Raw genomic sequence first — 27,607 nt, 5'->3', positions numbered from 1 at the left:
TATGGTAAAAATTAGCAGCCTATCACAGTGAAATATTTTAATATCATGAAACTCGCTGGTTGAAAGTAGCATTACTACCTCATTGCATTAGGACTGTACCCTAAAAAGACACACTGGCCCTATGGCTATGCATACAGCTAATTCTTGTACTGATTCATTGGCTGTATTGCAGAGCAAGACCTTTGGAAATCAGAGAAGCATGGTGAAGGAGTCATCCAAATTAAACATTACTATACCGATCACAGAACAGGCCAAATCGTAGGATACCGACTCCAGTTGAATTTTCAGGAAAGTCAGTCGGCGGCTTGCCTGACTAAAGACTGCACATATTTTCCCTATAAAACCCCTCCCCATTATATTTTTAATGGACTAGGTTAATTACTGGCATTGGATGAAAAATGAAAGGAAAGATTTTGACTTTCTGCCCAACAGGAGAGCAAGGATATCTCTCCACCCCCCCTGCATCTCTGTGCAATAACAGTATGGCAACACTGCAGTCCCTGCACACCAATAGAGATTAAACTCAAACACTATTTTAAAATATAATCAAGTGTTTATATATTATCATTTTATATTATTTGTATTACAGTAGTGTCTGGATGATCCAACTGAGATCAGAGTGTAAGACAACTAGGCCCTATAGTGAGATGTAGTCCTTACACAAAGCAAATAGCAACAAAGAGGGGTTAATAGATAAGAAAACAAAAGATAGCAAATAGGAAAATAAGTAAGAGACATGGAAAGATGAAGTCTCTCTGGAAGTCTATGGCAGAACCAGAGCATGAGACCAGGTGTCCTGAATCCCAATCCAGTATTTTAATCATTAACCCATTTTTTATTTTCTGTAGTGGGTTTGAAAGTTCAACCTCTCATATTTTTACAGGCCAAAACATTCAAACTTCAGTGCCTAATTAAGGAGCCTAAGTTTATGTTTAGGAATGTAAACAAAGAGTCACCCGGTTTTCTTAAGAGGGTCACACTCTCCTATCTGCAGTATCTCAGAAAGCAGGCCATTTACTTAGGTGCCTAAATATACATGTAGGTGATTGAATTTCAGCAGCAAATTTAAACCTTTTGGCCTCGGAAAATAGTATTGACTGAATTTTCACATCTGCAGACAAACCAGCTTTTACTATTTATATATGCTCCCATTGCTTACAGATGTATACACAAATACTTTGTTTTTCATTTACACTCATATTTCATAGACATGTAGCAGGGATGTTTGAAGTGCAACCTATAAGGCTAGTTTAAATTGCATGGTACTAAACATTTTTAAATACAGTAATTTTCTCTCTGTTATAATGCAATATGTAATTTAGCAGATGAAGAAAAACAAATGCAAGTTGTAGTATATTACAAAATAGACAATATACTGGTAGTTCTTTTATTTTACTAAAAATGTGTTCAAGAAGCATGTCATTTTTAATAACAACAATTATCACTTAAAGTGTTCCTTTGCTAACCAAGCAAAAATTCCAACTCTCCCAACGTTTTTATCCACTCATATTATAGTGTTGATTTTATCTGTCACTGAAATGCAGCCATTTCTGTGGTGGAAGATGGCCTTTTATAGAATGATTAGCAAAAGTTAAAGTTGGCAAGTAAAAATTATTTTATCTAGCTGTAACTACAGGGGAAGTTTAGGTAGGAAGAAATTAACTTCTTTGAACATCACCATGACATGCTCCTAATGCTATGCTAATACAGTATTTTATAAAGAGGACAGAAAATATGATTAAATACTGCTAATTGGATTAAAATACAGTATATAATAGGATATAATTTTCTCATACTGAGTTCAGATCTACGTTTTAGTCTTGTTCATAGGGAAAAGGAAAAGATTGTCCAACATGGAGAACATCTCAATCTTGCCGTTTCTTTGTAATCTCATTTCACCTAATGGCAGTACAAATATTCTGAATCAGGGCTTCATTGTGCCTTTAAAGCACATAGATATATAAGGCTGCGAAAAACCCTGAGGAGTACCAGCCACTGTGCTGAGATAGGAGCAAGTATGCTTGGACAATCGCTGACAGATGTGCCCATCCTGCTCTTAACAACCTCCAATGACAGAGATTCCAAAACTTCCTTTGGAAGCTCATTAAATTTCTCAACTTTCTTTATTGTTACAAAATGTTGTTTAGTATCTTACCTACATCTCTACTGCTGCTGATTACTTCTTGTATTGCTTTCAATAGAAATGGAGAATAATTAATCACAGCCCTCTTTTCAGCCTTAACATATTGGATAACAGTTATTTGGTCCACCTCTCCTTTTTCCAAAGTAAAACACCCAGTTTTTAAACCTTTTCTCTTAGGAAAAAATTAAAAAATAACAAATAGTCTAGTAGCACCTTAAAGACTCTTTAAGGTGCTACTAGACTATTCGGTGTTTTTTAAGTTTTTCCTGTTATAGACAAACTTGGCTACCCTTTGAAGCTTTTCTCATAGGTTACGTTTTCTAAATGTTTATGATTTTGTGGCTTTCCTTTGGTCTCTCTCCAATTTGTCCACATCTTACCTAAATTATGAGGCCTAGACCTGGACAGAGTACCCCACTTGGGCTATGTCTAGACAACAGGGGGGTTATTTTTCCAAAAAAATGGTCTTTTTTCAAAAAAAACTTCACCTGCGTCTAGACTGCCACCGTGTTCTTTTGAAATTAATTAGAAAAAAATGCAGCAGTTTTGTCAAACAGCAGTAAACCTCATTTTATGAGGAAGAATGCCTTTTTCCAAAAGAGCTCTTTCAAAAAAAGACGTTCTTGACTGCAAACGGAGCTTTTTCGAAAGAAAGCATCCAAATTGCCTGGGTGCTTTCTTTCGAAAAAGTGGATCGCTTTTTCAAAAAAAGTTGTGGCTGTCTAGACGATCTCTTTCAAAAGAAGCTTTTTTGAAAGATTCTTTTGAAAAAACTTCTTTCAAAAGAAGCATGTAGTCTAGACGTACCTTGAAGTTCACAATAGAGTGGGACAATTACCTCCCTTCTCTTACATTGGACACTGCTTTTTTCACAACAATATCATAGGGTATGTCTACACTACAGCGCTATTTTGAATTAACTTAATTCGAATTAGTTAATTCGAATTAAGCTAATTCAAAATAACACATATACACACAAAAACTAATTCGAAATAGCATTCTTCTAATTCGAAATAGCACGTCCACATTGAGTGGACCCTGAATCAAAGGTAAGGCTGGCCAGAACCAGTGCTGGTAGGGCATCAGGGTCGGACTTAGTGTGTGGGGCTCCTGCCTCAGGCTAGCCAAGGGCTGTGCTTAAAGGGATCCGACCACCCATCTTGAACAGACAGTTCTCAGGTTTCTCTGCTTGCTGGTCCACCTCGCTGAGGGACAGCAAAGCATTTGTGTCTCAGAGTGCTCTGCTTCCTCTCACTCGGGACACCATGGCACTCTGCAACATAGAACCAGACCTGTCCCTGGGCACGTCGGTGTGTCTCGTGGGGTCGTTGCCATCAGCCCGGCTGTACTTGCTGCAGGCTACCATCCGGGAGGTCCATCAGGGGGCTGTCAAGATCCAGGAGGCCTACGGGAGAACGTCCACCCAGAGGAGCCCTCAGAGCCACACCGGTCCTCCCCAGCGGGGGCTCGTGCCCCATTCCTCCCTCATGTCCTTCCACTTACCCTTCCCTAACCCCCTCCTTCCTGATGTCAAATAAAAGACACGTATTTTCAAAAATATTAACTGGGTTTATTGAACATAACTGGAGAGAGGGAATGAAACTGTGGGGAGACAGGGGAAAGGAGGCGGGAGAGGGCGTGTGAGAGAGGGGAGGGAGAAAACTGGGAGGAGGGAGCTGGAAGAGGGAAGCAAGAGGAAGAGGGGGAGGGAAAGCTCAGCTCTCAGGGGTCGGGGTCTCGCTGGGCCAACCGCCTCCGAGCATGGTGAGGGAGGGGGCCTCGGTGTCCCCGGGGAGATGGGAAGGAGAGTGCAGAGGTTGAGGTGGGGGGTGTGGACTTTGAGGGGGAGGGTGTGGAGGTTGAGGAGGAAGAGGTGGGGGGGCAGGAGTGGGAGGAAGGACAGTAGTTGGGGGGGCAGCGGGCGCAGGACCGGCATAGGGCACCATGCTCTGCAGCAGGGCCTGCAGGTGACAGTTCCTCGCTCGGTCCTTCGCAAGCTGCTCCCGGCGGAGCTGCAGGTCCTCCAGCATCCAGGCCTGGATGATGCGGTGCAGAGCTCGCAGGGCTCCCAGGTGCTGGTCCCAGTACTCCTGCCATGTGGTGGTGGTCCGGACCATGCCGCAGGTTCGGGAGCATGTCCCAGTTGGGGTGGTGCGCCTTGCACGAGCAGCTGGTGCAGCTGTAGAGAAAGAAGAGAAGTGGTCAGTTCTTCCTGGGGACACAAGGGATGATGAACAGCCCCCACCTGCGATATCAGGGTGACCATGTCCTGCATCGTTAGAGTCACTATGCTTGCACAGAGGCCATGGTCAGGATGTCTGGCTCTCCCCGGGACTAAGAGCTGCACCAAGATCGCACCCATGCCCCTGTGCCTTCTATAGTGCGGCCGAAGCGGGGGGCAGATGTCCCCTATCTCTGTGTAGAGGGGGCGTATGAAGGGAGAGCATCCTGCTGAGTCCCGCCCCGGGGTTGGGAGCATGTCACATCTCTTCACACATGCATGTGCCTATTGGGCCATGGCCCCTGAGTGTCACGCAGCTGAAGCCACGTGCCCAAGGGTGGCATGGCACATGCGAGCATGTGCACGGGTGGCTGCCTGATCCATGGGAGGCATGGCCCATGCACGTGGTCCCTGGTCTCCTTCCCCGCCTCTCTCCCAGGCAGGGGACAGTGCTGGCACTTACCTGGTATGGCCTCCCTGGCCGACCCTGACGACTCTGGTGCCAGAACAGCTGGCGGTGGCCCCTCCGGTGTGCCCGGGCCAGGGCCCTCTGGTCCTGGCTCGTTGCCTCCCGGGCTGGCACAGACCGCCCTGCCCCCCAAGAGTCGGTCGAGGGTGGGGAAGTAGGGTCAGGTGGCAGCCCCTGCTGCGGCACCGCTCCTGGTGGCCCTGGTGTATGCCTGCCGCAGCTCTTTGACTTTCAGGCGCACCTGCTCCTGGGTGCGCTTGTGTCCCTTTTGGGCCATCGTGGCTGCTATGCAGCCGTAGACGGCTGTGTTCCTCCTCCTACCGCGGAGATCATGGATGTTGGGGGCCTGTCTCCAAACCTCTATGAGGTCCATGACCTCTGAACTAGTCCAGGAGGGTGCGCGTCATCTACGGCCCCTGGCTGGCCCCTGGGTGCTGGGGAACTGGACGGGGGACGGCTGGCTGTCACTGGCTGCCTGGCTCATCCTGGGGCCACTGGGTTAGGGGCAGAGACTGCCGGAAGGGCTGGCTCTAGCAAGTCTGGCCAGAGCCTACCCCTTTAAGGGGGAGAGGAGAGGAGTTTTCCTGGTTTGGCCCAGAGTGGCCACCTGGGGGAACCTGGGAAGGGCTAGCCTCCAGCTAGTTTGAATTAAGTGGCTACACAGCACTTAATTCAAACTACTTAATTCAAACTTAGCATTACTCCTCGTAGAATGAGGTTTACCAAGTTTGAATTAAGCGCTCCGCTAGTTCGAATTAAATTCGAAATAGCGGTTTGCATGTATAACCGCTATTAAAGTTAATTTGAACTAACGGCTGTTAGTTTGAATTAACTTTGTAGTGTAGACATACCCATACTGTTGACTCCTATTGAATTTCTGATCCACTATAATCCCTCAATCCTTTTCCGTTGTCCTGCTATCTAGCTAGTTATTCCCCGTTTTTATTTGCTATTTCCCTCCTAATCAAAGGATTTTCATATGACTTTATTGAATTTCATCTTATTGATATCAGATCAATTTTCCAATTAGTCAAGTTCAACATATTTTTGTTGGTGGTGCTCCACCCCCGCTGCCTTGGAGGAAACTCCAGGAGGGATCGTAGTTCAAGAAGGCAGAATTCCTCCCTGGGATTTCCAGTCCTCAAAAGCATCACATGAACTCTTATATTCCCACAAGTAGTGGAGTGAATTCCCTTAGCATGTCTGAACAGCTCTGTATGGCTTTCATCATGGCAATCTCAAAAAGCAGATGTATTCTGTATCGGTAGCTTGATCTATGTTGGTTCTTTTCTCCAGGGCCAGATCTGAGTGGTTCCCACTCAAAAGAAATTCCTCCTTATTTTACAGTGAGCATTTTTCAGTTACACACTGAGGGTTATTTCAAAAAACAAGATATTCAAGTAGGCTGTGACTCAAACATCTCTCCTCGAATTACAATAGTGTAACTTCCTGAGTTTCTGCAATTAATATTGAGACTGTTTACCAAGTAATTCCTAAGAATAATTTTTGGACAGTAATTAATTTCAAGTATTCCATATTGGAAGTTCAAGATGTATTTTCATTAGTCATGCAGATCAGATGTTATGATTCTTTTCCGAGAGTAACTTGTAAAATTGTACTGTAAAAGTTCGAAAATACTAGGGTAAATGTTTAATATTATAATAATAACTACAATATCTTCACATAATCTAAAAATTAACAGAGTCAGGTACCCCAAAAATTAGAAATCTTAGAAAGCTACTGCACGAGGGAAATCACATGATTATCTATATTACAACTCCACGAATACTAAATAATTGCATCATGACTAATGATATTACTGTGAATATTTACTGATGGAGAATCCTGGCAAACTTTGGTTAGAGCATTAAAATGGAAAATGCTATGGTCATTCATTAACCAGTTTGAAATAATTAATCTCTTTTTTTGGAAATGAACAAGGCATTTGTAATAGCTACTGTATATTGAATATTGAGCAAATACATCACAGTTTCTGCTTAATATAAAATTACTTACAAAATTCTGGGGCAATAGCAATGCAATTCACTACATTGTTAATTTTTATTTCATTCTGTATTCAGAGTAACAACATTTCTGCTGAATTCATTTAATATTAATGTGAATAAAATATGTAATTTCAAAGCAACTCCTTTGTAATGTAACTTTAATTCATGTCTCCTCACATAAAACAGTTTATTTATGAAGGAATCTTAAGAAAGTTATTTGTTGTGTTTGGCCCATATGTGAACATGCAGCATTCTTGATTAAAGTTCACATCAATATAATTAACAACTAACTTCTCTACTGAGGAAAATGTGCCCCTCAACATATCACAATAGAATATTCAGGAGAATAATCGTTATATTTTCTTCTCATCTTATTTTCTTCTCTTTGGGGGACATATTTAGAATATTCGTATTGTAATCTATGATATGTGAAGGTTTCAAAGAATATTGATGTTGCCAAAAGTTAGTAGTTGTATGTCAGTATTTCTGTCCTCCACATCCATACATTGACAGCACAGCCAGAATAGTTTCATAGCTTTGGATGTGTATTCTTGGATGATTAGTGGTCTTCATTAGCACAACAGTTAGTAAATTATCAATCTCTAACTACACACCAGAGTGATATACAATGGCTGAGCTTCATGCCAGAATGCTAGCATTATTCAGATAACTGAAGGCTTGATAAATTCTCAGTATTAGTAAGATCAACAGTGGTACAATAGCTATTACAAATGTAATTTCAGTCACAATGAAGTTAGGGAGTGAGCTATACTACTCAGCAACAAACTAGTCATTATAATGGTATGTGAGTTGCTCAACTTTTGGTTCAGAACAAAATTTCAGCAAAATGTGTGTGTTTTGGGGAGGGAATAAATTTTAAATGCATTGTCATGCATTTGAAAAAAAATCAGATTTATAGTTTGAGACCTTAAAATCTTCGTCTCAAATGTGTATTCCACAGATACACAGCCTGAGTATCTGGGTGATGAGCTAGGGACCTCATCAGGAGCTGGGAAAAAGGAATGTATCCTCTTACTGAAATGGAATGGCAGCCATAGTATATGTATTAACAACTTTCCTTCCATATAGAAGCCAGTGTATTCAATTCTGATGTGCCACTGAATCTATGCTGCATGGTGACATGAAGCATACAACATTCAAGGGGAGTGTGAACTTCTGAATGAACCTTCTAAAAGGTTCAGAAAAGAACAAGATAAGTTCATAGTGTGATGGGTCCATCATTACTTATTATCCAGGAGGGGCAGGGTTGGTGTCGTTAGTCTCTGTTTGCCAGAATCTGGGAATGGGCAACAGAGAATGAATTGCTTGTTCTGTCCATTCTCTCTAGGACACCTGGCATTGTCCACTGTTGGAATACAGAACACAGGAATAGATTGACCTTTGGTCTGACCCACTTTGGCTGTTCTTATGTTTTATTTTGGACATCAGTTACTTCTTATAGAACACAAGGCTGATCTTGCAGTCTTTATTTAGGCAAAACTTTCATTGACATAAATGGGAACTTTGATTAAAGACTGAGAAAGGACTACAGGCAGTCACCGGGTTAAGTACAAGATAGGGACTGTAGGTTTGTTCTTAAGTTGAATCTGTATGTAAGTCGGAACTGGCATCCAGATTCAGCCTGTTGAAACTGATCAGTTTCAACAGCGGCTGAATCTGGACGCCAGTTCCGACTTACATACAGATTCAACTTAAGAACCCCAGGCATCCCCAAGTCAGCTGCTGCTGAAACTCATCAGTGGCTGATTCCAGGAAGCCCGGGGCAGGGGCTTCCTGTAGTCAGCCACTGGTCAGTTTCAGCAGCGGCTGACTTGGGGACGCCTGGGGCAGAGCAGCTGGGGTGCTGCTGGGTTGGTCCAGTAGCGCTGCCGCTCCTCGGTGCTACTGGACCAACCCAGCAGCACCCCAGCTGCTCTGCCCCAGGTGTCCTGATTCAGCCGCTGCTGAAACTGATCAGCAGCGGCTGAATCAGGACTCCTGGGGCAGAACAGATGGGGTGCTGCCGGGTTGGTCCAGTAGCGCCAAGGAGCGGTGCTGCGGGACCAACCGGCAGCGCCCCACCTGCTCTACCACAGGCCCGGGGCTTTGTTCCACATCTCCCTGGTCTGCTGGGGGGGCGGGGTGCACTAGCTGATCAGGGAGACGCTGATCTGGAAGCGCCACGGTACTGCCCGGGTCCTCCTCCACTTTGCTCAGCGTCTCCCTGGTCTGCAGGAGGAGGACCCGGGCGGGACCGCGGCGCTGATCTGGCTCCTCTCTCCCCCCCCCGCCCCGCAGCAGATCAGGGAGACGCAGAGCATCTTTTCTTGCCCCAGAGGACGCGGGCGGTGGGACCGGACATCACGCCGCTCCCATCGTCCGGGGCGAGAAAATCCCCGTTCGTAACTGCAGATCTGACATAAGTTGGATCTGCATAACTCGGGGACTGCCTGTATAAAATTAGCCCTAAATTAGGAGCCTGAATTAAATGAAAGCAACATCATTCACTCTTAGTTTGTCTGTGAATAGCTTTCTAAGCTGCTCTACTAACTATTGGCTTAGTTTGAACAGGCCTTCACTTAACTTTTTTTTTTTCATGAAAATGCTAATCCAGTCTGTCTTTGAAATTGATTTTAACAATGTGTGTTTTGCCTTGTTTGTTTTCACCCACAGAGCCAAGTTCCCATTATGTAATTTCCTTAAAAGCCTTTAACAATGTGGGTGAAGGAGTTCCTCTCTATGAAAGTGCCACCACTAGATCACTGACAGGTGAGTTGGAAATGTTGATTCTTACCTTGTTCCATATCAATTATCATTAGCCTTACATGTGGGCAACCATTTTGGAAAGCCAATAAAAAGAGTTCTTCTACGTACAAGTTTCTTCTAGAATAAATCACATCATTTTTCTACCCCATTTTAACTGGTTGAACTACATGGCTATAAGATAATGAATTAATTACACTTTCCTGAAATATATTTTACAGCAGTAAATTTTCATTAGCTCATATAAAATAATGTAATGCTTGCACATCCGTTAGTAGTTTGATTGAGTTGGCTTGGGAGCAACATGAATCCCAGAGCAATTTAAATATCTGAAGATCAGGTTAAAATTGTGGCTGCTGTCACAAATCAAGCACGGAATTTAATTATTTTCTGTATCTCTTATAATTTTTGCTAAGTTGAAATTAATTACTTAAAGCCAAGAACAGTCACAGACATATCTAGGGTCAGGTAGCCAGGTCTTAGATAAGATGAAGGAAAGTATTTCAAATAATTAATGACAATATAAACTCACAAAAAACAGAATACCCAATATTAATTGGGCTACTCACTTACCATGCAACATTTTTCTTCATAGATGTATTCTTGGTAAGAAAAACAAAGTGCCATTAAGTTTCAGGTTCATTTGATCCAATCTGATTCTTGTTTGCATATGTTTTCTTAGGATGAATGAGTAACACTGAAGACAGCAGTTAACAAAAAGACGAAATACAAAAAGAAAAATGATTTTCCTCTGGAGTGACACAATCATTAGGTAGTTGTTCCTTACGTTTCACCCACCATGTTAAAAACTTCCTCAGAAAAAGGAAGCTTATGTCACTGAGAGCAAAAAGACTATTCATATACAGACTAAGGGTGAACCATTAGGAATAATATAATCAAATGGAAGCTCTGTGGCTCCAAATGGAAAACCATTCTTTCCCCATACATTTTTTGTGAAGTATTCCCCTAAGAAATCTTGGAATGTCCCAAAAGTTAACAACAACAAAAAATCAAAGTAAAAAAAGAAATCATCTGTGGGAATCCATATCTAGATAAGTATCAGTGAGTGTTTGGCTTCAACATTGTTCATATTACTTCTTGTCTGGTAACTAAAAAGGTTGTTTCTTCCTGATAGATGTGTCAAATTATGTATGTGTCTTTTAAAAATTTTATTTGATGAACTTGGTTCAAAATCCTTGTGGGTTTTTAGAAGACTTTTTGTATGTGTGTTGATGCTAGATCAAGAATTACCTACATGAAGCCTGTGGGGAAATTTTTTTAGTGTATGAATGTGTGAGACCTCTCATGAATGAAATATTATCCAGGTGAGAAAAAGGTATTTGGTGAACTGACCCAAGGATTCTATACAAGTATGGCACTTTACAGCTTCTCTTTTATTTCTAAGAGCAGCTCTAACAAGGAGCTTCCTATCTAATCTCTTACCCCTCTAGGTGCGGCTTCTGAAGAAAGTCAGTATCATTGGGTCATTCATGGAAGAGCATTTCAAAAACTATATTCAGGAAAGCTAGAAGTATTGTAGTTGAGCTCCCTGAGTGGTTTTTGAACTGACTTGCCCTGAATGAAAAAGAAAATTTAACTACTGTGTTTATTTCAGTGCATAAAAATTGTATGTGATAGATAGATATTGAAACTTGTTGGTATAGATAACATATAAACTCAAATGATGTTACAAGCAAGGTAAGAGCTAAAGGAAGAATAAATTGTTTAATCGAGGATATGCAATTTATAAATGACAGATGTCCAAACTTGAACAGAGCAAATAATTCTGTTTTGAAAAGTGGAGGAAGTATTTAGGGACCTATTTTCAGACCTCAAAGGATTATAGAAGTTCCACTGTTTCTCAGCTCAGTGATGGCATGTTTCAAGAACTGAATTATCTTAACTGATTGAATCTAAGCATTTATTTTGCTAGACCTGGTCTTTCTTCATAGTCCTCTGTACAATAGACCTTCAGAATTCAGTATGTTGCTATGGGAAAAAAAGAAAGATGCAGTGTTTTATTTGACAAAAGATCAAATCTATGTAATGCACATTGTAATTGAAACCTTCAGAGTAGCAATGTTCTTTGTGAATAGGCAGAAAAAGTTTCAACCCATCCTGCTATGCAGAAAATCTGAATGAATTTTGGAACTGTAGATGAACCACCAGATTGCTCTATTTCCCCAAGCATCTATATTCAAGCTTCTAAAGAAGCTGATGGTGAATGAAGCAGCAACAACAGTAATAAAACGTTCATCTAGTGGCTCATCATACATTTTAAATATGCTTTACTCCTATATTTTTATTTCAAGGGCTGTGGCGGACTGAAGTGCTAAATAATTAATTACAAAATTACAAAAAAAGAAAGCGATCAAAGAGTGTCAGAAGTTGTAAATGCATAGAGAGCTGCCAAACTAAAATAATTATCAATTGGGAAATGTCAGATTAATTTGCACGTTGATTAATTATGTAGCCTGTTAATTTAAGAAAAACATGGTTGTGGGTATGTGTGTACTGTGTCATAATTATGGCAGCCTGAAAGTTTTAGTTGGTAAAATCATAATCTTGTTTTTATATTGCAAATATATATATTTTAAAAGCCAACATTTTAACATAATGTCTCTGTTCTGACCAACATTTTCTCCATTAAGATGCAGTAGTTATTACTTAAAACTCAAAGGCTAAAAAAGACAGGCAATCCAATTCTCTTGTCATATTTGTATAAATCAGGGTTAATTCTGTTAAAGTCAATTCATTACAGTGAAGTGACAGGATACTCAGACCCATGATGTTCTTGCTAGCACTGGCTAATTGCAAACACAGCTTTCCAACATGGAACTTCACTTTGGATATGGAAGCAACCCTTTCTGTGTAAGAAAACCTACCGCAGATTGCTTCTGTGTTGTGCTAACTTCACCTAACACTGCATACCCATTATTACAGACTGTTGATCTGTGTGAAGGGTGCATGATCACCAAATATGTAAAAGAAGCATGCTCATGCCTGAAGGAAAAAGAATGCTCAGAGATTAAAACGACTATCCACATAACCTTAGCAGGATGCACACATTTTTCAAGCAGGAGCTATTAAATCAACAACGTGGGACTCTATTTTAGCATTAAAATTATGTTCTCTTTTGCCTGACAAATATTTAAGCAGATGTGGAAGTGCTCTTTGAATAGCATTAAAAGAACAAAAGAAGCTGCACAGAGAGAGTGAGCGAGAGAGAGAAAAGCATAGGCAACTCCTACACATATCAGTGTCTTTTAGAATGACACTGTTGTGTACGTGGTTTCAATAATGTATCATTTATGTATTTCTTTTTTTTACTGCAAAGTAAATCATTTTAAGGAGAAACAATGTATTTCAACTTCATTTTGGAGCCAACAAAAGCAAGCACACCTGGAAGTATTTAAAGAAGCCATACAAAATAATATTCATTGCTAGTTAGCTTTATTATAGTAATGTAAGTGAAATGTTGTGTATATATTATCCTTTTTCAATTAATTCCTCTCTTTCTGTTCTTCTCCTGTTCCCCTCTCATCATTTAACCCATTGTGATGTGTATTCACTGGTGATTGTTTTGTTTAACTACTGTTCATTTTTTTAATGGGATTTTTTTTGGTGGTTTTTGACCCAGATCCCATTGATCCATTAGAAGTTGATTTTTATCCTTTGCTTGATGATTTCCCTACCTCAGTCCCAGATATCTCCACCCCCATGCTCCCACCAGTAGGTGTCCAGGCTGTTGCACTTACTCATGATGCCGTGAGAGTCAGCTGGGCAGACAACTCTGTCCCAAAGAATCAAAAGACTACCGAGGTTCGCTTTTACACTGTTCGTTGGAGAACCAGCTATTCGACAAGTGCTAAATACAAGGTGAAGTTATAACAGGACATAAAAGTTCTGCAGCTTCTTGTCTTTCTATTTATTTGACAATAAATTGAATCTACCTTTTCTGTACTTAACTTGGGGAAAACTCAGAAACAACCAGATGAACAGGAAATATCTTGACTTGGTAGTAGCCTGTAGTAGCATGAATAGTCTACCACCTATAAATGAAAGATGTTTTCAGACACAAAATGCCATCAAATCAATATTAAAATGTATGTGTAATAGGAGAGAAATTTATAATAATTAATAATAATGCTTGGTGTAACCCACACACGTAGTGTGGTTCACTGTCCCATGGAGTGGCAGTTATATGACTTACAGCGAGTGATAAGAACAAGGGAGCTCTACAGAGTGTGTTGTGAGCCAGCTGGCCTTTATAGCTCAAGCTGTAGAGGCTCCTACACTAAGCTTTCGAGGTCCCAGCTTCAAATCTGCCTAGTAGCAATTGTGTTGGCACTTACACAGAAAGTGGCAATCACTAACTTGAAAACATAAATTCTATCTATTTACATACTATATTCAGTTTGTATACAACATCTTGTACTATTAAGAAAAAAACATAAAAAAATCTTATCTGCATGCAAAAAACTTACTAGAAGTCATCCATCAGTCTTTTTGAATTCTTAGAAGGCCAAAGTCTTTCCAGTCCCCAAGGGTTGGTGCCCTTAGACAGAAGATGCTAGCCATTAATTGGATCAGAAGGAAGGCCCTGAGTTGATTTAAATACAGCTTTATTAATCCAAAACCCATGTATTTATCTCTTAGTGTATGTCTACACTACAGCATTATTTCAAAATATCTAATTTCGAAATAGTTAATTCAAAATAGCTTATTTTGAAATAACGCGTCTACACATAAAATGCATTTCGAAATAGCGTTTTTCTATTTCAAATAGCGTGTCCACACTAGTGGACGTTGAATAGTATTTAAGGCTGGTTGGAACCAGTTCCAGCAGGGCATCACGTCTGAAATTGCTTTGTGGCCAGGGCAGCCAGCAGGGCACCCTGGGAAGGGCTGGAGGCCCCCTATTTCGAAATAAGTGTCTACACAGCGCTACACAATTTTGAAATTGGCACTATTCCTCATGGAATGAGGTTTACCAATTATGAAATAAGCCCTTCACTATTGAAATAACGGAATGGCTGTGTCGATGTTAGGAAAGTTATTTCGAAATAACTGCTGTTATTTTGAAATAACTTTGCTGTGTAGACATACAATTAGTCTCCAGAGGATCCAGATTGAACCAGTATATGTGAACTTCTCTAGGGGATGGGTGAGTGAGTCAATTTAACAATTTCCCAACACACTCTTTTAGTTCCTGAAGGAGTTCTGGGAACACTTTCCAGTGGAGAAGAACACAGTTGTACATAAGCTCCTGGGTCCACAGTGATGCATAGACTTAATATGAGGTTTCCCCCAAAGATGCTGCAATATAGTAGTCTGCCAGAAACAGGTCTGCCAGAAACAGCAATCACACAACTTTTAATAAAAAAAGCCTCAGTGAAAAGTATGTTCACTCTAAGCCAGTTTTATCCTGAATATGTTCAACCCAAGCCTATTTTCCAAATATTTTTGGCAGGTCTACACTACATCCCAAGTCAATATAACTTACTTTGCTCAGGGCTGTGAAAAAGACCCTGCTCTCCCACGCAACACAAGTTTTGCACTATTCTCACTGGTGCTATATGAGATGCTGTTCTGCTGACATAGCTTCTGCGCCCAATTAAGACAGAATAATTATGCTAAGGGGAGAGAGCTCTCCCATTGTCATGGTGCATATTCACTAGATGTGCTACTGCTCAGATATTAGACCCTTCATCCTGGGAGTGCCTCATATCTGAGCAAGTTTGAAAAAAGGAAAGTGTAATGCTCTTCTTTTCTATTTGGGGTCGACAGTTTTTATAGCCTTTTTTTCCAGAACTCATGATTGTAGGCTTAGCTTTCATGCAAATTTGTCTTCCTAAGGTCAGCCTTTATCTAGTCCACATACTGAGTCTTTGGTCTCTCCCTTGGTCATCTTCCACCAACAATCATTAAAAGGACCATCCTACTAATATAACTTTAATTTCTTAATATCTGTAAGATTTAGCTACTTTCACTCCACAAGCAGTTTTAACACTGTCCCATAGTTAAAACCCCATGCCCATATCAAATTTTGCTCATAATTGGGTCGCGCTTTATTCCATAAGTGAGCACCTTGATTATACTAGATATACTCACAGGCTGTGTCTACTGGCATGAATTTCCGGAACTGCTTAAAACGGAATACTATTCCGTTTTCAGTTTTTCCGGAAAAGGAGCGTCTACATTGGCAGGCTGCTTTTCGAGAAAAGCCCTTTTTCCGGAAAAGCGTCTGTGGCCAATGTAGACACGCTTTTCTGGAAAAGACTACTGGGCTGTCTACACTGGCCCTTTTCTGCAACAGTGTTCCGGAATAAGGACGTATGCCCGAGCCAGAGCAGAATAGTTTTTCCGGAATAGCGGCTGACTTGGTACAGTAGAGCGTCATTGCTTTTCCGGAAATTCAAGGGCCAGTGTAGACAGCTCGCAGCTTATTCCAGAAAAGCGGTTGATTTTCCGGAATAAGTGGCCCAGTGTAGACACAGCCACAGAGTAGGGGACTACTCAATTGGTGAAATCTTAGTCTCAATGAAGTCAACTTTTATGTTTATTTTATCTCTTGTTTTCTCCCAATGAGTATACAGATGACAGAATTTGTCTCTGAATACAGAAGTCCCAGTGTGAATTCATGTGTTGTAACAAAACGTATACCATGCTTCTGTAGACTTATATGATGCATTATAATTGGCACTTACTAATTTGTCTCTGAAATGGATGTCTGCTGTCTTCCCTCATAAAATTACTACAGTATTCTGCACTTCCTTGGAAGCTTATGGTGAAATTTTAAAAGATGTAATGTACATCATTAGAGTTGATGATTAATGTCAACATAAGGGTGACATTATTGGTGAATACCAGAGAGCTGCATTGTTCCATACTCATCCTACTGAACAGTGAAAAAGGATCCATTCTTATGATGAAAGTCAGATGTTTTGCATAACTGGGCATACATTTCTCTCACCTGCTCCAGTGGTTCAGACATCTTTCTGTAGATTTAAGACCATCAAATATATCACAGAAGTTAAAGATTTGCAGCTCAGTTAAATGAAAACTGATCCCATGTTATATCGGATGTGGCATACCCTCACCCCTCATTTCTGCCAGTGGGTACGGAAATGTTCAACACCTCACTAGAGGTGCATAACTCTTGAGGAGCTTGGGCCCAGCAAAATGGATATCCATAATGGTCTGAAAATACAGGGTTTATTCATATGATAAAAAACTGCTGACTCTCTTGAATCATTCCTTATAACAGGCTGAGACAAAAAGCTAAGTCAGATAAATCTACATTATAAAAATGTTAATAAATACATCACTAATAGTTTATATATCTCTTCTTAATGTACTGCTGTGAACCAAATAAATAATTCAAATTTATTATACAAACAAAGCATATATTTAAACAGCAAAAATCTAAGACTTAAAAACTACAACAGTTATAAGAAATTAATTATATATTCATCCAAAAATGACCAGAGTGTGTGTTAGAGCCATTATGGTGAGAAAATATGTGTTAGTAAACTTTTATTAGACCAATAACTAATTTTGGGGGGAAGGAGAAGAAATATAATATGAAAGAGAAACAAATTTTAAGTCAAAAACTCTTGTAAGTGTGGAGAGCACAGAACAAATCAGCCGAATAATAAAAGTCTTTAACTTAATGCAAATATTTCTGCTTTTCTTCCATAAGGGTACAAATGGAGGACACAGTGTCAGCTTCCATTTCATTCTTTCATTTGAAAGACTGCCATAAATTCCTTTGTGTGAAGAAAGGGGGAGAGGGAGCAGAGGGAATCTCCATACCTTAGTTAACTGCCTAAATTATAAACAGCCAGTTTAGAGTTTTATTCATGGTACTAAGAATAGTTCCACTAAAATACATACTACAGTGTCAAAGCTATTTCCGTCCTCAGAAAAGTATGCTTACAAAAGGAAGTTAGCATTACTATAATATGCTCTTCCATTTTATCTATTATATGGAAAAATTGTGTATGTAAGTTAGTTTTCTATTATTGCATTTTTCAACTTTTACTTGCTTAAACATATATTTCTTTTCCTCTTTTTCCCCCCTTTGTAGTCAGCAGATACAACAGCTTTGAGCCATAGTGTAATAGGCCTTAAGCCAAACACTATGTATGAATTCTCTGTCATGGTAACTAAAGGTCGAAGGTCAAGCACGTGGAGCATGACTGCACATGCCACAACATATGAAGCAGGTATGTCTACATATTTTGATAGCTTTATAAACCAGCATGTTTGCAATAATATGGATAATAAAAACAGTCACCTTCATATATCTTCTTCACTAAAGATATGACCTAGCTGGTATTTAGTTTTCAAAGAAAAATAAAATCAGATGAGAACAATGATGGAAATAGCCTACTATGATCAGGATGGAAGTTTTGTTAATCTCTCTTATTTTTTAATTTATAAAAAGGCTACTTGTACTGATTCAAGCGTATGTGATCCTGTTCTAGACTTCTAGGGCATGTCTACACTGCACAACAAAAGTCAAATTAAGATACGTAACTTCAGCTACATCAATTGGATAGCTGAAGTCGAAATAGCTTAATTCAGCTTTTGGCGCTGCCTACACAGCAGGAAGATGAAGGAAGAACACTCTTCCTTCAACTTCCCCTACTTCTTGTGAAATGACGGTATGGGGAGTCTGAGTAAGAAGTCATCCATCCTAACATTATTTTGAAAGAACGGCTTGCTGTGTAAACGCTCACTATGTTATTTCAAAATAATGTCATTATTTTGAAATAATGCTGCATTGTAGACATGCCCCAAGAGGCTCTGGCAAAGGATCAAGTAATGCTACCAGCTAATAGAGATTATTTTTGCTGAAGAGGTGAAGGTGCTTTTGAAATCAAAGCTCCATGGTTCTATTCACTAGATTGTGTATGTGCAGTTCCGCAGGCTCTGGAGGTATTTGTATGCGGATGTTACATAGATGGTCCTGAGTTGGAGATACAGCATCTGGAATAGCTTCTATAAAATTAAGCAAAAAAAATGCATAGCAATATTGAGCAAGCTCTTCAAATTGCATGTTATTTAGAGATACAAACTTTCTATCTGTAGAACTTACTGTCTCATGTGAGAGGCTCCCTGTCAGGGTTAATGAGGCTCTTTGAATGACACCAGAGCATGATCTCTGCATGATGGAGGAATGTGACCGTCTATGGCAGAATAGCTGCCAGACTGGCCACCAAAGGCCACATGAGAACCCAGGATCAGGTTTGCATGAAAATCAAGTTGGTCCGGCAAGACCCCCAACCCTGAGCCCTGAGCTTCCCCTCTCCCTTCTTCCCCTTGCTTCCCCCTTCAAGCTCCCTCCTCCTAGGTTTCCTCCTCTCCTCTCCCACCCTTTCTTCTCCCCTCTTCCGCCTCCTGTCCCCAGTCTCACCAGAGTTTCATTCCTCCCCCCCTCCCACACACAGTTTTGTTAAATAAAGAGAGTTTGTGTTCATGAAAATACATGTATTTAATTTGACATCAGGAGGGGGGGTTAGGGAAGGGTAAGTGGAAGGATGTGAGGGAGGAATGAGGTACAAGCCTCCAGTGGCGCAGACCAGGGAAGCTCTCAGTGCTACTCAGGGTGGAAGCTCTCCCGCAGGGCCTCCTGGATACTGACAGCCCCCCGATGAACGCCCCAGATGCAGCCTGCAGAAAGTGAAGCCAGGCTTGCATCAACGCATCCAAGAGAAGCACCAGAGTGCCATGGGCAGCTCTGGCTCCATGTTGCAGAGTGCTGTGATGTCCCGAGTGAGGGCAATCTGAGCACACAGACAAAATGCTTTGCTGTCCCTCATCGAGGTAGGCCAGCAAGCAGAGAAAGCTGAGAACTGGCTGTTCAGGGGGTGTCCCTTTAAGCACAGACCTCAGATAGCCTCAAGCAGCAGCCATACAAAGTAACTCCTGACCTGATGCCCTGATGGACCTGGTTCCGGCCAGCCTTAAATGAGATTCAGCATACACTCGGTGTAGACACGCTACTTCGAAATAGAAAAACGCTATTTCGAAATGCATTTTGTGTGTAGATGCATTATTTCAAAATAGCTTATTTCGAATTAACTATTTCAAAATAAGATATTTCGAAATAACGCTGTAGTGTAGACATACCCCTAGATATTAATGCTAAAGAGTATCCCAAAGTATAGAATTGTAAAGACTAGCTAGAGAAAATAATCTACTGCACTAATACACCCTGAGGCTCTTTATAGCACATGGTATTAAAACACGGTATGATATAATTATTAGCCAATCTAAGTCATTAACTAGTGAGGATGCTTATGTTATTAACCAGTTACTTTACCAAATTGCATTAAGTTATTCACTTATTTGCTGTGAGAATAATATGTATAAAATATATAAATTTAAAAAAATGAATTCACACAACTGTGGCTCTTTTGGGTAATGTTGATCACTAATTTGGCTCCTGACCAATTGAGGTCTGAGTATCACTGCCCTACAGCATGATTAGTATTTTTTATTAAATTCTATATGTATTTAGAATAAATTATTCATCTTCCATTCTTGTGGCTCTTTGGAAGGATAGTTTGTGAATTAATCCAGTGAGCTGCCTGGCCTCAGCATAAGGGGAACTGAAATCTGTAAATAGGGAGAAGAGAAAGTCGGCAGTTTTTTAAATGCCCTTATTAAACTTAACTCCCTGCTTCACTGCTTTTGTTTCATTCTGTGTTTGGCCCTCCAGAGCAGGCCAGGCTTTCTTCTGAATAGGTATGCCTTCTGCAGAGCTACTTGATCTACCACAGTCTGAGTGGCTCACTGGCACAGTAGACTGAAGTTATATTGTACTGGATAGGACCCAAAGTGTTCAGTTATTTATTGTATTTCTCATGCTCAACAAAAAGCGTGTCTATAGCTCTTAGCATGACATTTTCCTTTTTCACTGACTACTGATTCCGATATATAAAATTGGATGGCTGTGTAATAAGTGTAATATTTTCTATTCATGACAAGAAGCAGCAAAAGTACAATGGTCACAATTAAAAATCAGACAATTACCAAAGGGGTGCCAATATCAATCACTTACAAACAGACACAAAATGCATTCATGTCTGTTGGTAACTATTGATTTTTTTTTAATGACAACTGCTGAACATGCTAGTTAATAATAGGGAAAATAATGATAGAAATACATGTATCTTTAGATTTTCTTATACAATGATTTAAGCTGGAGATGCAGCTTCAATAAGTAAAAGCATCCTCTATTTCCAGTCTTTATTGCCTATTTTGTAACCCATTTTACATGTGGAAGTTCCCTTAATGGAGAATGTTCATATCAATATTTATATAAAATTCAGGAGAGATCAGAAAAAAGGGGTGGAAAGAAGAGCAATAATCAAGATCCAAATTTTAGTCCTGATTTCCAGCTTGCACCCAGTCCCCACTACCCTCTGCCTCCACTGCCCCCGCAGAGACGGTGCTGTAGGGAACAGGCTTTTAAGCCTGCTGCCCCCAGGATGGGCTTCTGCTCCCCCCTTGTTGCCTCTGAGTGTACGTCTACACTAGCCCTCTAGTTCGAACTAGAGGGTGACCGAAATTGCTAATGAAGCACAGGATTTAAATATCCCGCGCTTAATTAGCATATTCCCAGCCGGTTGCCATTTTGGAAACTGACTAGCCGAAGTAACTGCCTGCGTCTACATGCAGCAGAGAAGCAGGATTTCGAGATAAACCCCTTAGTTCGAATTAACTGTTACTCCTCGTGGAATGAGGTTTAACAGTTAATTCGAACTAAGGGGTTTATCTCGGAATCCCACTTCTCTGCTGCATGTAGACGCGGGCAGTTACTTCGGGCTAGTCAGTTTCCAAAATCACCCCGATCTGAGCTCTCTACACTGGGCCTTTTGCACAAAAGCTTTGCGCAAAAGGACTTTTGCCCGAACAGGAGCAGCATAGAATTTCCGCAAGAAGCACTGATTTCAGACAGTAGGAAGTCAGTATTCTTGCAGAAATTCAAGCGGCCAGTGTAGACAGCTGGCAAGGTTTTCTGCAAAAGCAATTGCTTTTGCGGAAAAACTTGCCAGTCTAGACGCAGTCCCAGGGTTTTGTGACACTATTGAGAATATCTCCTATTATGTGTATTTTCAGTTCATTTCCATTTCCTAAATGGAGATGGGTCCCTTAAATATATTTTTGATACCATAAGAGGAGTAATATTAATATTAAATATGGGGAATGTTTGAGACCATTGCATATGCAGTAGGTGATGTAGGAGAGATAAACACCAAAGTGGAATGGAATTGAATAAAAGGAGGACTATTTCCAGAAGTAACCACAACCAATAGGACTATAAAATAGTTTCTCTTAAAAATCTAGTTTTTAGTTCTCAACATATACCACCTGGGAATGTATTTGTAATGCATAAGAGAATCTAAAAAAAGAGTTTATGACTGCTATAGGATGTTAAAGAAAACAAGAATATAACTGAGAATCTGATTGTTTTCCGTAATTTTCATTCTTTTAAGCACCAACCTCTGCTCCCAAGGATTTGACTGTCATTACTCGGGAAGGGAAGCCTCGAGCTGTCATTGTCAGCTGGCAGCCTCCATTAGAAGCCAATGGAAAAATTACTGGTAAGTGCTTATATTGTTGCATGTCTATTCTTTTATTTTACAGCTCTGTTCACTTATTGGTTTCACTCATCATTTATTCTTCCTACGTCTTTGTTTGTTTCCACTATAATTCATTTGAACTTCTTTTTTTCCACATAGACGTGCTGAGTTGTATTTGCAGTTAATTCAGTGCCAAAGTTACAGTGAAATGGGGAATTAGAGAATATAAATCCTTTAGCTTTAATTGCTGAAGGCATTAATATACTTTCTAAATGTAGTAATTCTTAGCAAAGGTCTTCTGTGGCAATTAGAAATGACTAATAATAAGTAGTTTGTTTGGCAATAATGTAATACATTAGCTATATAATGATAGGTTACTTTGTACATCACATAAATGGTAGGATTTATTATAGATGTTTAACTTTATAATAACAATTTAAAGCAATGATGATTAAGAAAACTTGAATATTGACTGACAAGAATTGGACTTAATGGATGCTTCACAATGACAAATTTTATTGTTCAAAATATTGCAGATAACATCAATGCATAATTAAACATCCATAACAAGTCCATAATGTTAATTTAGTATGAAAAATATAATAGTTTTATCAGAGATTTTGCATCCAAATGATCACTTTAGGATTTTAATGGACATCTAAGAGGCATATAATTATTATGACAAATATCATTCAACTTAAAAATGTGCATATAATGATTTAATTAACACTATTTGGTTAGACACTTGGAAGTTATACGGTGTATTTTTTTCATGTCTGTGTATGATACTGATGCTACTAATAATTCCTGATCCTGACTCATAATACACCTCAGGTTGGAACTGTTCTGTATATTATTTTACTGTGCTTCATATTAAGTATTTACACTAACGGATAACATCCAAAAGGAAGGCATATTAAAGATACATATTTTCATAGAAGATGGTTCTTCTAACATTAATCCATTTTCAGAGGGAAAAATGGCCATTTTAATTAGCAGTCAGTGGTCCTGATTCTTCTTTCTGTTCTACTGTGTAACTCCATTGGCTTAAATAGAGCTACTCCTGAAGACTAAAAGGCAGTATCTTTAATGGAGTTTCTTATACTCAGTGTTGTGAGAGCCGACTTTGCTTGAAAATATCCATGGACAATCATACTTCATTGTGGAATAAAAAAAAATGACACTTACAGAAAATATTTAATACAGCCAAGATTGGCGAGATGTTACTTAGAAATGTCAAAGACAAAAATTCCTTGTGAAAGAGAAAGATAATCAAAGCACCCATATTGCAAATACTTAAGCAAGTGTATAACTTTATTAATGTGAATAGTCCCACTGATGATTTGTAATATGTTACATAATTAAAGTAATACATGATATATGACATGTCACCAAAAAGATTAACCCAACTGGGTTGACTGATACATGACTACAAAGAACTTCAGAAATAAAACTCATAGCTAAACCTTCTACTAAACAACTGCATACATCCCTTAAAAATAACTCTATCATGCAATGCCCAAAATCTTAAAAGTACTATCATGGGCTTTCATTCTGACATCAGTTTTCATCCCTTAATACACCAATTCATTTGGAAACAGGAGGTTGCAAAGTTTATTTTATTTTAAAGGAATAGATTCTTGATGGTAATACTTATGCTGATTTTCACCAGCTAAAGATTTGAACACAAGAGGTTTCATATTAGAAATAGTATTTTTCCATAAATGGATTAGTGTAGCCAAGGAAATTATTTCTGTAGACAATTATTATTTCATAGTAGTTCTGTCACTCTAAGGATGAATATAATTTCTATTTCTGGTGGCTTTCACCTTATGTTTTAAAATAATGCCTGAGCCTTCAATCCAAACCTCACACAACATTACCCACGTGGAGTCTCATGTAAGTTGGATAGGGGTAGCAAAAAGCACAAAGGTCCGGTCATAGATCTGGTTATAGTATCAGTGACTTAATTTGCTCATAGTGCAATTTTTGTGGGTTTTGGTCACTTTGGTTTTATATCTAAATAATTACAGTATTTGGTTGGTGGTGCTTATTTTCTTTACTGTTACTGTGGCTTTAAATGGTGAAATTTTATAAGTTACATAAAAATGGCAAACCCATGGCCTGTCTACAATAGCATCCTGTTTTCTGACAATGGCCAGTACCAGATGCTTCAGAAGGAATGAACAGAACAGAGCAATTATCAGTGATCCATGCCTCTGTGGTATACTCCCAGCTTATGTTGCCCACTTTAGACTCACCCAGAGCATGGGGTTTCATCCCTGAGTATCTTGACTAACAGTCATTGATGGACTTATCCTCTATGGCCTTCTCAGATACCATAGCAATCAGTGCCACAGGCTAACTGTGTATTGTGTGAAGAAGTACTTCCTTATGTTTATTTACACCTTCTGCCTATTAATTTTACTGAGTGACCCCTGATTCTTGTGTTAAGTGAAAGGTTAAATAATGTTTCTTTATTCACTTTTCTCCACATCATCCATAATTTTGTAGCCCTGTATCAATTCCTGCCTCATTTGTCTTTTTTCTCAGATGGGCAGTCTCAGTCTTTTTAATCTCTCTACCTATAATACCTGTTCCATACCTCTACTCAGGGGTTCTGGAAGTAGACGTGCTAGGGTTAAAGCAACACCCTCTGGTGGGAATTAGTTTCCATCATGTATGGGATTTACAGTTTTGTTCAGTGGCTTTCAACACTGTAAAAATTGTTCCAACACCACGGCTCATCATAATATTGTTTGCTCTTCTTTGAGCCTTTTCCAGATCTAACATGGTTTTATTTTGAGATTGGACAATGAGACATGCACACAGTATTCAAGATGCGGGTGTAGCATGAATGTATGTCTTGGCACTATGATGTTTTCTGTCTTATTATCTATTCTATCCCCTTTCTAATGGTTTCTAACATTTTATTAGGTTTTTTGAGTGCACTAAGCAGATGGTTATAGATAAATATCCTCAATGACTCCATTATCTCCTCCATGAGTCATCACCACTAATTTAGACTCTGTCCTTTTGTATATATAGTGGGAATTATGTTATCTAATGTGCCTTTTTTGTATTTATCAATATTGAATTTCATCTGCCATTTTTTTGCTCAATCACATAGTTTTCTAAGATTCCTTTGTAACTCTTCTCTGTCAGCAGTGGACTTCACTATCCTGAATCATTTTGTATCTTCTTCAAATATTTCCTGTCTTTTGTCTCCTACCTTTTACCCAGTTACTGATCCATGAGAAGACATTCCCTTTTATCTGCTGGCTTCTCAGTTTGCTTAAGAGCATTTGTTGAGGGACCTTGTCAAAGACTTTCTGAAAATCCATGTACAATATATTCACTGTATTTCCCTTGTCCACATGTTTCGAAAAATTCAACTGCTGAATGTCATTTGAAAAAGCAGTGTTGACTCTTACCCCCAACATGTTGCATTCTAGGTGTCTGATAGTTTTGTTCTTTACTGTAGTTATATTTAGTTTGTCAGGTAATGGATATAGGCTTACTACCCTGCAATTGCTGGGATCACCTCTGAATCCTCTTTTTAAAAAAAAATCAGATTTATATTAGCTAACCTCCTGTCATCTGGTACAGATGCTAAATTAAGTGACCGCTTACATACCACTGTTAGTAGCTCTGCAATATCATATTTACAATTTCTGCATTTTCCTTATGAACCCTTCGGTGAATGCCATCTAATTCTGGTGAACAATTACAATGTAATTTATCAATTTGTTTCAAAATCACCTCTCTTGACACTTTAGCCTGTGACAGTTCCTCATTCTAAAAAGAATGGTACAGGTGTGAGAATATCACTCATATCCTCAGCAGTGAAAATTACGTATCTTTTCTAAAACATTGTCTTCCTTGAGTGCTCCTTTAGCACCTTGATCATTCAGTGACCTCTGTTTTGCAGGTTTCTTGCATCTGATGTACTTAAAACATGCTGTTAATGTTTGCATACTTTGCTGGTTGTTCTTCAGTTTATTATGTTTTGCCTGATTAATCATACTTTTATACTTGACTTACCAGAGTTTACACTCCTTTCTATTTCCTTCATTATGATTTCAGTTCCAATGTTTTAATGTTACCTCTAAACAGTATACTTTGTAGGTTAGCCATGGTGACATCATGCTTTTTTAAAATTTTTGAATGTATATTTAGTTTGAGTCTGTATTACATTTTTAATAAAGTTTCCAGGCAGCTTGCAGGCACTTAGGAAGGAACAATCAGTTCCATACATACAAGATGGGAAGCGACTGTCTAGGAAGGAGCATGGCGGAAAGGGATCTAGGGGTCATAGTGGATCACAAGTTGAATATGAGTCAACAGTGTGATGCTGTTGCAAAAAAAGCAAATATGATTCTAGGTTGTATCAACAGGTGTGTTGTAAGCAAAACTCGTGAAGTCATTCTGCTGCTCTACTCTGCACTAGTTAGGCCTCAGCTGGAGTACTGTGTCCAGTTCTGGGCGCCACATTTCAAGAAAGATGTGGAGAAATTGGAAAGGGTAGTGACAAGAATGATTAAAGGTTTAGAGAACATGACCTATGAAGCCAGGCTTCATGAACTGGGCTTCTTTAGTTTGGAAAAAAGAAGATTAAGGGGGGACATGATAGCGGTTTTCAAATATCTAAAAGGGTGTCACAAGGAGGAAGGAGAAAATTTGTTCCTCTTGGTTTCTGAGGACAGGACAAGGACTAGAGGGCTTAAAGTGCAGCAGGGGAGGTTTAGATTGGACATTAGGAAAAAATTCCTAACTGTCAGGGTGGTCAAATATTGGAATAAATTGCCAAGGGAGGTGGTGGAATCTCCCTCTCTGGAGATATTTAAGAACAGGTTAGATAGACATCTGTCAGGGATGGTGTAGACGGAGCTTGGTCCTGGCTTGAGGGTGGGAGGCTGGACTCGATGACCTCTTGAGGTCCCTTCCAGTCCTATTATTCTATGATTCTATGATTTCTCTTTTGTAACTATTTATTTAATTTCCATTTAACTAGTTTCCCCATTTTTCTGTAATTCCCCTTTTCGAAGTTGAATGCTACTGTCATAGATTTTTTAAAATTTTCTCCCTTAAAAGTATGTTACGTGTAATTATATCTTGGTTGTTTATTACTTAGCAGTTCATCTGTATTCACCTTTTGGATAGGCTTCCGCTTACTACCTGGAATAAATCAAATTACCTACAGTAGTGGTTCTATTTATTTACTCAGAGTATGTCCACACTTGCTCCCTATCTCGAGATAGAGATGCAAATGTAGTGTACCAAAATTTCTAATGAAGCATGGGATTTAAATATCCCACACTTAATTAGCATAATTGCATCTGGCCTCCATTTTGAAATCACATTATTGTGAAATAAAACGCCCTTCGAGAAAACCCTTCTCTCGAA

General features: G+C 39.5%; 1 protein-coding gene across 4 annotated transcripts in view; it reads left to right on the top strand.

The window, feature by feature from the left end:
* Nucleotides 1–27,607, top strand: part of DCC (DCC netrin 1 receptor) — a 994,271-nt gene that overhangs the window by 866,658 nt on the left and 100,006 nt on the right. For 2 of the 4 annotated variants that reach the window (XM_075932654.1, XM_075932653.1), the window contains exons 16-19: nucleotides 9,513–9,608; nucleotides 13,303–13,481; nucleotides 17,695–17,833; nucleotides 22,115–22,222. In XM_075932654.1, the coding sequence (XP_075788769.1) occupies nucleotides 9,513–9,608; nucleotides 13,303–13,481; nucleotides 17,695–17,833; nucleotides 22,115–22,222 (522 nt within the window). Of the gene's footprint in view, nucleotides 1–9,512; nucleotides 9,609–13,242; nucleotides 13,482–17,694; nucleotides 17,834–22,114; nucleotides 22,223–27,607 lie in introns of all 4 variants that reach the window. The other 2 variants (XM_075932652.1, XM_075932651.1) reach the window with 1 other exon arrangement.

This window comes from Pelodiscus sinensis, chromosome 6 (assembly GCF_049634645.1).
Source record: "Pelodiscus sinensis isolate JC-2024 chromosome 6, ASM4963464v1, whole genome shotgun sequence".
Lineage (NCBI taxonomy): Eukaryota > Metazoa > Chordata > Testudines > Trionychidae > Pelodiscus > Pelodiscus sinensis.
Note: the sequence above shows the minus strand (reverse complement) of the source record. Positions and strands in the feature narration are given on the sequence as shown.